Here is a 14,637-nt window from a genome sequence, read left to right as displayed (position 1 = left end):
ATTAACAGATCCTCTCCTACCCAATGTTTCTGTCAAACCACATACTCTCATCTTTCCCCCAGCCCTTACTTTAAAATTTATCTATGGTCTTTAATTTAATTGCCAGCAATCTGGTCTATTTTGGTTTGACGTGGAGCCCCTCTTCCAGTAGTAGTGTTTCTCACTCTTTTTGCATCAGGCATGCTATGGAATGTTTTGAAGTGATGTGGAAACACTGATGTCTGATTGGCTCCTTGCCTCACCTCCCCCATCTCCTCCACAGTTGGAGCATCCAGTCAGAGCTTAAATTCCATGAGCGTAGGGGTCTGGACTTGACGCCTCTTGAGGTTCCTTCCAATTCCATGATTCTGTAAACCTCTCTTCCCTACACCATTATTTCATCCATGGAGTGACACTTTGCACGTCTGTTTGTATGTGGCATATCAGAAAATGCTATAATGGAGGTCCTGGACTTAATCTTACTTAGCTCCTTAAATCTGGCTTCCTTGTCACTGATACCTAAATGTGTTACAACCAGTGGCTGTCCCCTAACACTGCAAATGGTTCACCTCCCTCAGCACAAACCTAGCTATGTATATTTCCAGTGATTAAGTTTCCCATTAACATTTTCCAGCTCCGTCTAAGAAGTGGTATTCCTTTCCCTAGAGAGGTATTTCAGTGTGAGGAGACAGCCATGACAGCTAGAAGGAGGGTTCTAACTACGTGATCATTTCCTTCCACTCTGCTGGTCTCCTTCTCCAAGACTTTCATCATTCATGGCACAAAGGCTGTCAGGCGTGGGGTGAGGGACTATCTTGTGTCCAGGAAAGTCTCAACTCTTCCCCTTAGCTCCTCCATTTCAGTCACTTTGGGGGCCAGAGCCTGTAATGTCTGTGGGCTATGAATATCTTAACCCAAGATGCCCACCTATGTCACCTGCCCAAAGGTGACTGGTGGTTATTGGTGTAAATTTAAAGACTGTTCAGGTATATGTAGCTTTCACATTACCTTGCAAAACTGGTAGCTAGCTCCACTGCTTGCTTAGGAATTGGCTTTTTAAACCCTTGTTCTCCGTGAGCAGTCCTGCCCACTGGTTAATGATTAATGTGTGCTAAAGGGAGCTGGGATCCAAGGCAAGATTGAGAGCTCCTCAATGAGGCTACTAGGCTAAGCACATGGATCCTCAAACAAACCACAACATGTGCTTCCATCAGGCAGCAAGCATATCGACTCATTTCAAGGATCATGTCATTCCTTCAGCTGGAAAACTCTCCTGCAAAACTCCAGTTAGCTGACCCTGCTGCTGCTCCTGGACACCACCATTCTAAGTGTGACCACAGCAAATCCCTCCTGTCAGACTGCATCTAGGAGGGTCCCAAATTGCCTTAAGACAACCTTGGGCATTTTTCTGTCCAGCCCACACTGCAGTTTGCTTATTCAGATTCCACATCTCGTATGCCTTCCCCACAAGCACCCTTCAATAAATGATAGTCCTAAACCCAAAGTAGTTCCGCAAAGCTATAACCATCTACCTCAAACATGGTGAAAATTGACCGTCCCGTCCCCAGCCCAAAAAAAGCCTTTAATTCCTTAGCAGGTGTACAGGCTAGGCAGTAGCCCAGTATGCATTGAGCAGAAGCCAGTACAAAGCCTTCACTCACGCAAGGAGGGAATGCATGCTGTTCTTTTCCAACTTCCCCATAGAGCCTTGGAGCCTCAAGACACCTGTGGGTGGAATAAAAATCCCCAGTGGAGGTTTTTCTATCTTTATTAAAAAGGGCAAATTGTACAGCCAGTAAATAGAAAAAAATATACATAATAAATCCTGGGCAGCTCAGGAGGGCAAAACGGAGCCCATTCACCTAACACCTGTTTCCACACAAGCCACAGTAACAGCACAGAACATCTTAGGGTCGTGGTGGGCGCATACCAGGGGGAGGGGGACCTGGAAGTGAAAAAACAAAGGCCATCAGTTGCAAAGCCAAGGAAGAAGAACAAAGCAGCTGAAGCAAAGGCACATGCCGGAAATGCTACTCTGCAACAGTACAGCTCACTGCTTCAAAATGCCGAGTGGCCTTCTCAGCACACCCATGCTATTTATAGGGCAGTTACTCACAGCTGTCCTGAGGAACAGTTCTGCTCCACAAGACACTAACTAAAGTGTACACACTGATTCCCACACTGCTGCTTACAGCAGGGTGATACTGGTCTTCTCTCATGCCAAGAAGGCACACTCACCTCTCATCCCTGGGGGAGGGGGTCTCATCCCTGGGGGGGGCATTCCCATGGGTGCACCTCGGCCAGGTGGCATTCCCATTGGTGGACCCATGGGTGGTCTCATGCCCGGAGGTGGTCCCATCATTCCTGCATGGAAAGGAAGAGAACAAGTCTCAGAACTGCTTGTAGATATGCTTCACCTCAGGTAGGGATGAGCCTTCTACCACAGACTAGCCTTAGTAGAAGCACAACACTTTGAGGATCACACTCCCAATCCAGAGAGGAATAAACAAAAGTCTCCAGCAGGTTCATTGTTTATTCTTTGGTACAGTTCCATGCTGAATGCAGCCACAACTCACACCTAACGCTACTGGCTGAATTTCAGAATAATCCTGCTTCATACCAATTCTTCATTGGGTTCAGATACAGTCAAGATTCATCACCAATCCAGCCACATCCTATGGGCTCTCTCTCATCCCAAACCATGAGAAAAGCTGTTCCTTACCGGGAGGAGGTGCTCCTCTGCCCATCGGAGGGGGAGGTCCACCACGGCCCGGTGTGTATTGTGTAGGAGCTCCTGCTATACTAGCTGTGGCGGCAGCAGCGGCAGCAGCGACTGTTCCACGGCCCTGAGGGGTCATCACCTATAAACAAAAAACTCACAACCTTTATTTCAGAAGGTTGAAAAAGCTACTGGGGGCGGGGGAGCTGTTCTAGATTTGATTTTAACAAATAGGGAGGAACTGGTTGAGAATTTCAAAGTGAAAGGCAGCTTGGGTGTAAGTGATCATGAAATCAGAGTTCACAATTCTAAGGAAGGGTAGAAGGGAGAACAGTAAATTTAATACAATGGATTTCAGAAAGACAGATTTTGGTAAGCTCAGAGAGCTGGTAGATAAGGTCCAACAGGAGGCAAGACTGAGGAGAAAAACAACTGAAGAGAATTGAAAGTTTTTCAAAGGGACATTATTAAAGGCCCAAAAGCAAACTATTCCGCTGCGTAGGAAAGAGAAAATATGGAAAAACACCGCCTTGGCTTAACCGGAAGATCTTGTATGATCGAAAAATAAAAAAGGAGTTATATAAAAAATGGAAGCTAGGACAAATTACAAATGATGAATACAGGCAAACAATACAGGAATGCAGAGGCAAGATTAGAAAGGCAAAGGCACAAAATGAGCTCAAACTAGCTACAAGCATAAAGGGAAACAAGACATTCTATGAATATATTAGAAGCAAGAGGAAGACCAAGGACAGGGTAGGCCCATTGCTCAGTGAGAAGAGAGAAACAGTAACAGGAAACTTGGAAATGGCAGAGATGCTTAATGACTGTTTCGGTGTTCACCGAGAAGTCTGATGAAGGAATGCCTAACATAGTGAATGCTAGTAAGAAGGGGGTAGGTTTTGAAGATAAAATAAAAAAACAAACAAGTTAAAAATCACTTAGAAATGTTAGATGTCTGCAAGTCACCAGGGCCTGATGAAATGCATCCTAGAATACTCAAGGAGCTGATAGAGGCAGTATCTGAGCCTTTAGCTATCATTTTTGGAAAATCATGGAAGACAGGAGAGATTCCAGAAGACTGGAAAAGGGCAAATCTAGTGCCCATCTATAAAAAGGGGAATAAGAACAACCCAGGAAACTATAGACCAGTTAGTTTAACTTCTGTGCCAGGAAAGATAATGGAGCAAGTAATTAAGGAAATCTGCGAACACCTGGAAGATAATAAGATGATAGGGAACAGCCAGCATGGATTTGTAAATAACAAATCATGTCAAACCAATCTGATAGATTTCTTTGATAGGATAACAAGTCTTGTGGATAAGGGAGAAGCAGTGGATATGGTATACCTAGACTTTAGCAAGGCATTTGATACTATCTCGCATGATATTCTTATCAATAAACTAGGCAACTACAACTTAGATGGGGCTACTATAAGATGGGTGCATAACTGGCTGGATAACCGTTCTCAGAGAGTAGTTATTAACAGTTCACAATCCTGCTGGAAAGGTATAACTAGTGGGGTTCCGCAGGGGTTTGTTTTGGGACCGGTTCTGTTCAATATCTCCATCAACGATTTAGATATCGGCAGAGAGAGAACGCTTATTAAGTTTGCAAATGATATCAAGCTGGGAGGGGTTGCAAGTGCTTTGGAGAATAGGGTCATCGTTCCAAATGATCTGGACAAATTGGAGAAATGGTCTCACGTAAACAGGATGAAGTTTAATAAGGACAAATGCAAAGTGCTCCACTTAGGAAGGAACAATCAGTTTCACACATTCAGAATGGGAAGCGACTGTCTAGGAAGCAGTACGGCAGAAAGGGATCTAGGGGTTATAGTGGACCACAAGCTGAATATGAGTCAGCAGTGTGATACTGTTGCAAAAAAAAAAAAAAAGCAAACATGATTCTAGGATGCATTAATAGGTGTGTTGTGAGCAAGACATGAGTAGTCATTCTTCCGCTCTACTCTGCACTGATTAGGCCTCAGTGGGAGTATTGTGTCCAGTTCTGGGCACCACATTTCAAGAAAGATGGGAGAAATTGGAGAAGGTCCAGAGAAAGGGCAAGAAAAATCATTAAAGGTCTAGAGAACATGACCTATGAAGGAAGACTGAAAGAACTGGGCTTGTTTAGTTTGGAAAAGAGAAGATTGAGTTTTCAGGTATCTAAAAAGGTGTCACAAGGAAGAGGTAGAAAAATTGCTCTTCCTTGCCTCTGAGGATAGAAGCAGCAGCAATGGGCTTAAACTGCAGCAAGGGAGGTTTAGATTGGACATTAGGAAAAAGTTCCTGTCAGAGTGATTAAACACTGGAATAAACTGCCCAGGGAGGTTGTGGCATCTCCATCTCTGGAGATATTTAAGAGTAGGTTAGATAAATGTCTATCAGGGATGGTCTAGACAGTACTGGGTTCTACCATGAGGGCAGGGGACTGGACTCGATGACCTCTCGAGATCCCTTCCAGTCCTAGTATTCTATGATTCTATGAAATGCTGCACAAAGCGTTGCTTCTATAGTAACTGGGACAATAAGAAAGATTTAACTTTCCATCTCATGCCTTAGGATTTTTACCCTTTTTCTGTTTCACATATGAGCACTTGTTACCAGGCAGAACTGCACACCCCTGATATGCTACTGTGGGGTGGAATTCAATGTACAGATCTACTAACGGGGTTTTATGCAGGAAAATGCACTTTCCTATCAGTGAATGATCCATAGATGTGTGAAGGAGTATATGATGCAATATGCTAGTTCCAGAGCCTTAACTGAACAGGTCCGTTTTTTTATCCCTGTTGCCTAGCACAATCACTTGACCACACTGAGCTAAGAGACAGAAACTTCTCCAGGCTACCGTAATCAAGAGTCAAGTTCTTTCTTGTGCTATAATATTGCATTTCACCTGTTGCGATGGTCCTCCCACTCCTCTGACAGGACCAGCTAATCCTGCTGGTGCCTGTGGCATGGGGGCACCAGCTGGTACTCCTCTCCCGGCTGCCCTCCCAACTCCAGGTCCTCCTGCAGCTCCAGCTAGAGGCACCCGGGCAATGCCAGTCTGAAACAGAAGGAAATACAAGCAATCAGTGATTTCAGTACAGCAAGATGCTTCAGACCCAGGGCTGTTACCCCCACCCCAGTATTCCATTCCTAATGGGTGCATGGTGCTGCAAAGTTAAGACTCTGCACAGTGAAATTCCCTGAATCCTGGCACTGGTTAATGCCAGGAAAGAGTGGAGCTAATGACTAGCCAATTAAGCCCTTTTGGAAATGGAGACTGGATTAGTCTGTCGTTCTGCACACACTGCCCTCACATCTTTAGGAGGTGGTCCCTCAACTGTCATAGACACCAGGTTCTCTCCTCGCAGCAACACCAGACCCAACACTCGTTTCTCTTCCCGCTCCGGCTGCTTTGAATTCTTGGGTCTGAGAAAGAGAGAGAGAGAGATTAAGTGTCAAGTCTGTGACAGATGCCTTATCCAACTACCTCAAAGCTGATGCTTTTCTCTCTCCCTTATGCAAGAGCACAGCAAAGCTCCGCAGGGAGGGTACAGAGTCCATAAAATTATCTCCCTGGCTCATTTTTCCTGCTTGAATCAGACGCGGGGAACAAAACGTGAAAAATGCGCCTCCCAAAATCCATAGAGATTACTAGAATTCTGCCACCACAACAACCAAGCCAAATTATCCATGTTTTTCAAATTAACACTTTACATTGCAGTCCCTGCATCCTGACTCCTCTACTGGAATTGCAGGAATCAGAGGTACAGTACAATCTTCATCTCAAACACTACAACCACCTGGTCATCCAGTTTGTAGAACAGAAACATCAAGTCATGAAGCAGGAAGGTGACTCAGACAGCAGAGATGAAGAGCTCTATTGGAATAGCCAGTCAGTCCCACTTTCCAGAGCCAGGCCAAGACTGTACCCTAGCATATGCTCCGCTAGTACTAATCCACATTGGCAGGGCTTGACAAGCGGCAGCGAGCCCCGCTTGCCAGCCACACGGTTTGGCACGCTGCACATGCGCAAACCATGTTGCACATCGCTGGTCGCGCTGCGGTGCCGTGCTGGGCTAAAATCTACTCGCCATGGGCGAGTAGATTGCCGTAATTGTCGAGCCCTGCACATTAGTACAGTGGTTGTTTCACTAGTAGCTAATCTATAAGGATATGCATCGTATACAATTGTTAGAGGCTTCTACTTTTAGGCTGTGGATCATAACCAAGCCATTATATGCAGCACACCATGACAGCTAAAATAAATTCCTTCCCCCTTCTGTGGAAAAGCCACCAGAAAGAAACAGGGTCACTACAATAACATCATATATTTTAAGCGTGGGGCTCCCACCTGACCAATATATAGCTCAATGTATGCTTTTCCATGTATTCTACTTGCTATTTTTCCTTGGAGCAGTCAGGAGAAGCTAATTAATATCCCCATTACCTACCCTAATAGTACATCTTCCATATTGCAGGTTATACTTTTCAGATTATTTACAAATTATTGCTTAATCCTTGACAGACAGAGGTTCTTAGCTCATTCAGCCTTTCATTAGAACTCAATTCCACTTGCTCTCATTTTGTTCTGTTACTCATCCAAGAACAGAAGAACGGCCAAACTGGGTCAGACATCTTACATGCCAATAGTGACCAGTGCTAGGTCCTCCAGAAAGAACAGATAATCAAGAGATCATTCCCAGTGTCTGGCAAACAGGGGTTAAGGATACCACCCCTACCAATCCTGCCTAATAGCCACTGATGAACATGAACATATCTAGTTTTTTAGCACTATTACTTTCTTGACCTTCACAATATCATCTGACACAGCAGTCCACAGATTGTGTTATGTGAAGAAATACTTTTGTTTTAAACCTGCTGCCTATTAATTTCATTTGGAGACCCCTAAATTTTGTGTTATGAGAACACTTCACCTTAAGTGAAAAGGCACAAAATAGTCACTCGTGACTAAATCTCTCCCCTTCCCACATCCTGACAAACCCACTCACTTGATCTTGCGGAACTCATCACAATCACACAGGATGAGGTTCATGTGCTTGTCAAAGGCCTTAAAAGTGCCAATGAAGACACGTCCATCCTGTAGGATGCACCGCATGCGATAGTCGATGTGCTGCAGCATCTTGCTGCTCTTCCCCACAGTCTGCAAGAGAAGTCATTGTTACATCTGGGTCCCAGCCTGTCCTTCCTTCCTCCTTCCCACGTTACACCCTGGCCTCAGTTTTTCTTCCTCACCACCTCCTGCCCCCAGCTTCTTCCCTTCTCTGCGTGACACACGGTGCCAGGCTCTCCTTTCCCTGCTCCCAACACCAAGTTACACCAGGCCTCGGTTTTTCCTTCGGGGGCCACGTTATGCCCAGGTCCCAGCCTTCCCTTACTCTCACCCCATTACTCCCAGCTGCGGGCCTCTCCTTTCCTTCTGCGCACGCGCACCGCCGCGTTACAGCCGAGCTCCAGCTTCCCCTTCTGCGTTCCGCCCCCGCCCCGTTGCACTCAGGTCCCAGCCTCCCCCACCCCCCGCCGCGTTACACCCAGCTCCCGGCCTCCCTCCCCCCCGTTACACCCGGATCCCCCGCCCCCGCCCCGTTACACCCGGGTTCCGGCCTCCCTCCCCCCGTTACAACCGGATCCTCCGCCCCCACCCCGTTACACCCGGCTCCCGGCCTCCCTCCCCCCCCGTTACACCCGGATCCCCCGCCCCCGCCCCGTTACACCCGGGTTCCGGCCTCCCTCCCCCCGTTACAACCGGATCCTCCGCCCCCACCCCGTTACACCCGGCTCCCGGCCTCCCTCCCCCCCCCGCTCCCCCGCCCCGCCTCCCGGCCTCCCTCCCCCCCGTTACACCCGGGTTCCGGCCTCCCCCCCCCGTTACACCCGGCTCCCGGCCTCCCCCCCCCGTTACACCCGGATCCCCCGCCCCCACCCGTTCCCCCTCCCCCCCCCGTTACACCGGGGTTCCGGCCTCCCCCCCCCCCCCGTTACACCCGGGTTCCGGCCTCCCTCCCCCGCCCCCACCCGTTACACCGGGGTTCCGGCCTCCCCCCCCCCCGTTACACCCGGCTCCCCCGCCAGGTCACACTCGGTCCCGGGCTACGCCCGGCGCTCACCATGGTTGCAGCTGCTCCGACAACTCTCCACCGCCTTCCCGCCGCAACCTCGCCGACCGCCTGCTCACGCCGGAAACGCCGCCTGACCCGGAACTGTCCGTCGGGATCACTGGACCCCGCCACACTTCCGGGTCATTCCTGCCGTCCGCCCGCCAACCGGAAGCGCCTCCTGCGCTACCGCCCCGCTTGAACCCGCCACAAAAGGTTCCGCTTCGCGGAGGCGGCGTTGCGAGGCGCGGGACCTCGACGGGCTTTTCCTGCTCCGTCCAGAGCCCCGCCTCCCTTCCCACCCCCCCCATCCAGAGCCCCGCCTCATCCTGCTCCCCCCATCCAGTGTCCCACCTCCCCTCCCCTCAACCAGAGCCCCGCCTTCTCCTGCTCCCCCCATCCAGAGCCCCGCCTCCCCTCCCACCCCCCCATCCAGAGCCCCGCCTCACCCTGCCCCCCCCATCCAGAGCCCCGCCTCCCCTCCCACCCCCCCATCCAGAGCCCCGCCTTCTCCTGCTCCCCCCATCCAGTGTCCCACCTTCCCTCCCACCTCCCCATCCAGAGCCCCGCCTCCCCTCCCACCCCCCCATCCAGAGCCCCGCCTTCTCCTGCTCCCCCCATCCAGTGTCCCACCTTCCCTCCCACCTCCCCATCCAGAGCCCCGCCTCCCCTCCCACCCCCCCATCCAGAGCCCCGCCTTCTCCTGCTCCCCCCATCCAGAGCCCCGCCTCCCCTCCCACCCCCCATCCAGTGTCCCGCCTCCCTTCCCACCCCCCCATCCAGTGTCCCGCCTCCCCTCCCCCCCATCCAGAGCCCCGCCTCACCCTGCTCCCCCCATCCAGAGCCCCGCCTCCCCTCCCACCCCCCCATCCAGAGCCCCGCCTCCCCCCCCCCCAGACCAGCTCCCCCCATCCAGAGCCCCGCCTCCCCTCCCACCCCCCCATCCAGAGCCCCGCCTCACCCTGCTCCCCCATCCAGAGCCCCGCCTCCCCTCCCACCCCCCCATCCAGAGCCCCGCCTCCCCTCCCCCCCAACCAGAGCCCCGCCTTCTCCTGCTCCCCCCATCCAGAGCCCCGCCTCCCCTCCCACCCCCCCATCCAGAGCCCCGCCTTCTCCTGCTCCCCCCATCCAGTGTCCCACCTTCCCTCCCACCTCCCCATCCAGAGCCCCGCCTCCCCTCCCACCCCCCCATCCAGAGCCCCGCCTTCTCCTGCTCCCCCCATCCAGTGTCCCACCTTCCCTCCCACCTCCCCATCCAGAGCCCCGCCTCCCCTCCCACCCCCCCATCCAGAGCCCCGCCTTCTCCTGCTCCCCCCATCCAGTGTCCCGCCTCCCTTCCCACCCCCCAATCCAGAGCCCCGCCTCCCCTCCCACCCCCGCATCCAGAGCCCCGCCTCCCCTCCCCCCCATCCAGAGCCCCGCCTTCTCCTGCTCCCCCCATCCAGTGTCCCACCTTCCCTCCCACCCCCCCATCCAGAGCCCCGCCTCACCCTGCTCCCCCCATCCAGTGTCCCACCTTCCCTCCCACCCCCCCATCCAGAGCCCCGCCTCACCTCCCACCCCCCCATCCAGAGCCCCGCCTCCCCTCCCCCCCAACCAGAGCCCCGCCTTCTCCTGCTCCCCCCATCCAGTGTCCCGCCTCCCTTCCCACCCCCCAATCCAGAGCCCCTCCCCCCCCACCCTCCCACCCCCCCATCCAGAGCCCCGCCTCACCCTGCTCCCCCCATCCAGTGTCCCACCTTCCCTCCCACCTCCCCATCCAGAGCCCCGCCTCCCCTCCCACCCCCCCATCCAGAGCCCCGCCTCCCCTCCCCCCACCCCCCGCCTTCTCCTGCTCCCCCCATCCAGTGTCCCACCTTCCCTCCCACCCCCCATCCAGAGCCCCGCCTCACCCTGCTCCCCCCATCCAGTGTCCCACCTTCCCTCCCACCTCCCCATCCAGAGCCCCGCCTCCCCTCCCACCCCCCCATCCAGAGCCCCGCCTTCTCCTGCTCCCCCCATCCAGTGTCCCGCCTCCCTTCCCACCCCCCAATCCAGAGCCCCGCCTCCCCTCCCACCCCCGCATCCAGAGCCCCGCCTCCCTTCCCCCCCCATCCAGAGCCCCGCCTCCCCTCCCACCTCCCCATCCAGAGCCCCGCCTCACCCTGCTCCCCCCATCCAGTGTCCCACCGTCCCTCCCACCTCCCCATCCAGAGCCCCGCCTCACCCTGCTCCCCCCATCCAGTGTCCCACCGTCCCTCCCACCTCCCCATCCAGAGCCCCGCCTCACCCTGCTCCCCCCATCCAGAGCCCCGCCTCCCCTCCCACCTCCCCATCCAGAGCCCCGCCTCACCCTGCTCCCCCCATCCAGTGTCCCACCGTCCCTCCCACCTCCCCATCCAGAGCCCCGCCTCACCCTGCTCCCCCCATCCAGTGTCCCACCGTCCCTCCCACCTCCCCATCCAGAGCCCCGCCTCATCCTGCTCCCCCCATCTAGTGTCCCACCTTCTCTCCCACCTCCCCAACCAGAGCCCCGCCTCCCCTCCCACCCCCCCATCCAGAGCCCCGCCTTCTCCTGCTCCCCCCATCCAGTGCCCTGCCTTCTCCTGGTCAGGGTGGTGTGTGGGGTAACTGGGTACCCGCTCCCGTCCCGAAAGGGGTAAAGGGCGGGCGGGGGGTGTTTGGGGTAACCGGGTACCCGCTCCCATCCCGTAAGGGGTAAAGCGCGGCCGGTCGGGGGGTTTGGGGGTACCCGGGTACCGCTCCCGTCCCGTAGGGGTAAAGGGCGGGCGGTCGGGGGGCTTGGGGGTACCCGGGTACCGCTCCCTTCCCGTAGGGGTAAAGGGCGGTCGGGAGGCTTGGGGGTACCCGGGTACCGCTCCCTTCCCGTAGGGGTAAAGGGCGGTCGGGGGGCTTGGGGGTACCCGGGTACCGCTCCCGTCCCGTAAGGGGTAAAGCGCGTCCGTTCGGGAGGGTTGGGGGTACCCGGGTACCGCTCCCGTCCCGTAAGGGGTAATGGGTGGCCGGTCGGGGAGTTTAGGGGTACCCGGGTACCCGCTCCCGTCCTGAAGGGGTAAAGGGCGGTCGGGTGGGTTTGGGGGGTACCCGGGTACCGCTCCCGTCCCGTAGGGGTAAAGCGCGGCTGGTCGGGGGGCTTGGGGGTACCCGGGTACCCGCTCCCGTCCTGTAAGGGGTAAAGGGCGGTCGGGGGGCTTGGGGGTACCCGGGTACCCGCTCCCGTCCCGTAGGGGTAAAGGGTGGTCGGTCGGGGGGCTTGGGGGTACCTGAGTACCCGCTCCCGTCCTGTAGGGTAAAGGGCGGTCGGGGGGCTTGGGGTTACCCGGGTACCGCTCCCGTCCCGTAGGGGTAAAGGGCGGGCGGTCAGGGGGCTTGGGGGTACCCGGGTACCTCTCCCTTCCCGTAGGGGTAAAGGGCGGTCGGGAGGCTTGGGGGTACCCGCTCCCGTCCTGAAGGGGTAAAGGGCGGTCGGGGGGCTTGGGGGTACCCGGGTACCGCTCCCGTCCCGTAGGGGTAAAGGGCGGTCGGGGGGTTGGGGGTACCCGGGTACCGCTCCCTTCCCGTAGGGGTAAAGGGCGGTCGGGGGGCTTGGGGGTACCCGGGTACCGCTCCCGTCCCGTAAGGGGTAAAGCGCGTCCGTTCGGGGGGTTTGGGAGTACCCGGGTACCGCTCCCGTCCCGTAGGGGTAAAGGGCGGGCGGCGGGCTTGGGGGTACCCGGGTACCGCTCCCTTCCCGTAGGGGTAAAGGGCGGGCGGTCGGGGGGCTTGGGGGTACCCGGGTACCGCTCCCTTCCCGTAGGGGTAAAGGGCGGTCAGGAGGCTTGGGGGTACCCGAGTACCCGCTCCCGTCCTGAAGGGGTAAAGGGCGGTCGGGGGGTTGGGGGTACCCGGGTACCGCTCCCGTCCCGTAGGGGTAAAGGGCGGTCGGGGGGCTTGGCGGTACCCGGGTACCGCTCCCTTCCCGTAGGGGTAAAGGGCGGTCGGGGGGCTTGGGGGTACCCGGGTACCGCTCCCGTCCCGTAAGGGGTAAAGCGCGTCCGTTCGGGGGGTTTGGGGGTACCCGGGTACCGCTCCCGTCCCATAAGGGGTAAAGGGTGGCTGGTCGGGGGGTTTAGGGGTACCCGGGTACCCGCTCCCGTCCTGAAGGGGTAAAGGGCAGTCGGGGGGTTTGGGGGTACCCGGGTACCGCTCCCGTCCCATAGGGGTAAAGCGCGGCCGGTTGGGGGGCTTGGGGGTACCCGGGTACCCGCTCCTGTCCCGTAAGGGGTAAAGGGTGGCCGGTCGGGGGGTTTAGGGGTACCCGGGTACCCGCTCCCGTCCCGTAAGGGGTAAAGGGCGGTCGGGGGGCTTGGGGGTACCCGGGTACCCGCTCCCGTCCCGTAGGGGTAAAGGGCGGTCGGTCGGGGGGCTTGGGGGTACCTGAGTACCCGCTCCCGTCCTGTAGGGTAAAGGGCGGTCGGGGGGCTTGGGGGTACCCGGGTACCCGCTCCCGTCCCGTAGGGGTAAAGGGCGGTCGGTCGGGGGGCTTGGGGGTACCTGAGTACCCGCTCCCGTCCTGTAGGGTAAAGGGCGGTCGGGGGGCTTGGGGGTACCCGGGTACCGTTCCCGTCCCGTAGGGGTAAAGGGCGGGCGGGGGGCTTGGGGGTACCCGGGTACCGCTCCCGTCCCGTAAGGGGTAAAGCGCGTCCGTTCGGGGGGTTTGGGAGTACCCGGGTACCGCTCCCGTCCCGTAGGGGTAAAGGGCGGGCGGGGGGCTTGGGGGTACCCGGGTACCGCTCTCTTCCCGTAGGGGTAAAGGGCGGTCGGGGGGTTGGGGGTACCCGGGTACCACTCCCGTCCCGTAAGGGGTAAAGCGCGTCCGTTCGGGAGGTTTGGGGGTACCCGGGTACCGCTCCCGTCCCGTAAGGGGTAAAGGGTGGCCGGTCGGGGGGTTTAGGGGTACCCGGGTACCCGCTCCCGTCCTGAAGGGGTAAAGGGCAGTCGGGGGGCTTGGGGGTACCCGGGTACCGCTCCCGTCGCATAGGGGTAAAGCGCGGCCGGTTGGGGGGCTTGGGGGTACCCGGGTACCCGCTCCTGTCCCGTAAGGGGTAAAGGGTGGCCGGTCGGGGGGTTTAGGGGTACCCGGGTACCCGCTCCCGTCCCGTAAGGGGTAAAGGGCGGTCGGGGGGCTTGGGGGTACCCGGGTACCCGCTCCCGTCCCGTAGGGGTAAAGGGCGGTCAGTCGGGGGGCTTGGGGGTACCTGAGTACCCGCTCCCGTCCTGTAGGGTAAAGGGCGGTCGGGGGGCTTGGGGGTACCCGGGTACCGCTCCCGTCCCGTAGGGGTAAAGGGCGGGCGGGGGGCTTGGGGGTACCCGGGTACCGCTCTCGTCCCGTAGGGATAAAGGGCGGGCGGGGGGCTTGGGGGTACCCGGGTACCCGCTCCCGTCCCGTAGGGGTAAAGGGCGGTCAGTCGGGGGGCTTGGGGGTACCTGAGTACCCGCTCCCGTCCCGTAGGGGTAAAGGGCGGTCAGTCGGGGGGCTTGGGGGTACCTGAGTACCCGCTCCCGTCCTGTAGGGTAAAGGGCGGTCGGGGGGCTTGGGGGTACCCGGGTACCGCTCCCGTCCCGTAGGGGTAAAGGGCGGGCGGGGGGCTTGGGGGTACCCGGGTACCGCTCCCGTCCCGTAGGGATAAAGGGCGGGCGGGGGGCTTGGGGGTACCCGGGTACCACTCTCGTCCCGTAGGGATAAAGGGCGGGCGGGGGGCTTGGGGGTACCCGGGTACCGCTCTCGTCCCGTAGGGATAAAGGGCGGGCGGGGGGCTTGGGGGTACCCGGGTACCGCTCTCGTCCCGTA

General features: G+C 57.1%; 1 protein-coding gene across 1 annotated transcript; it reads right to left on the bottom strand.

Moving 5' to 3' along the window:
• Positions 1-1,729: 1,729 nt before the first annotated feature.
• On the bottom strand, positions 1,730-8,984 carry SNRPB (small nuclear ribonucleoprotein polypeptides B and B1). Its single transcript, XM_075917732.2, has 7 exons — positions 8,820-8,984; positions 7,704-7,855; positions 6,009-6,120; positions 5,600-5,752; positions 2,702-2,840; positions 2,218-2,343; positions 1,730-1,924 (listed from the first exon to the last, which is right to left on the bottom strand). The coding sequence occupies exons 1-7, from the start codon at positions 8,820-8,822 to the stop codon at positions 1,887-1,889; spliced, it is 723 nt and encodes a 240-aa protein (XP_075773847.1). The 5' UTR covers positions 8,823-8,984; the 3' UTR covers positions 1,730-1,886.
• Between the last annotated feature and the right edge of the window lie 5,653 nt (positions 8,985-14,637).

Source organism: Pelodiscus sinensis, chromosome 17 (genome assembly GCF_052426305.1).
Source record: "Pelodiscus sinensis isolate ZL-2025 chromosome 17, ASM5242630v1, whole genome shotgun sequence".
NCBI lineage: Eukaryota > Metazoa > Chordata > Testudines > Trionychidae > Pelodiscus > Pelodiscus sinensis.
This window is presented reverse-complemented; position numbering and strand designations above follow the sequence as displayed.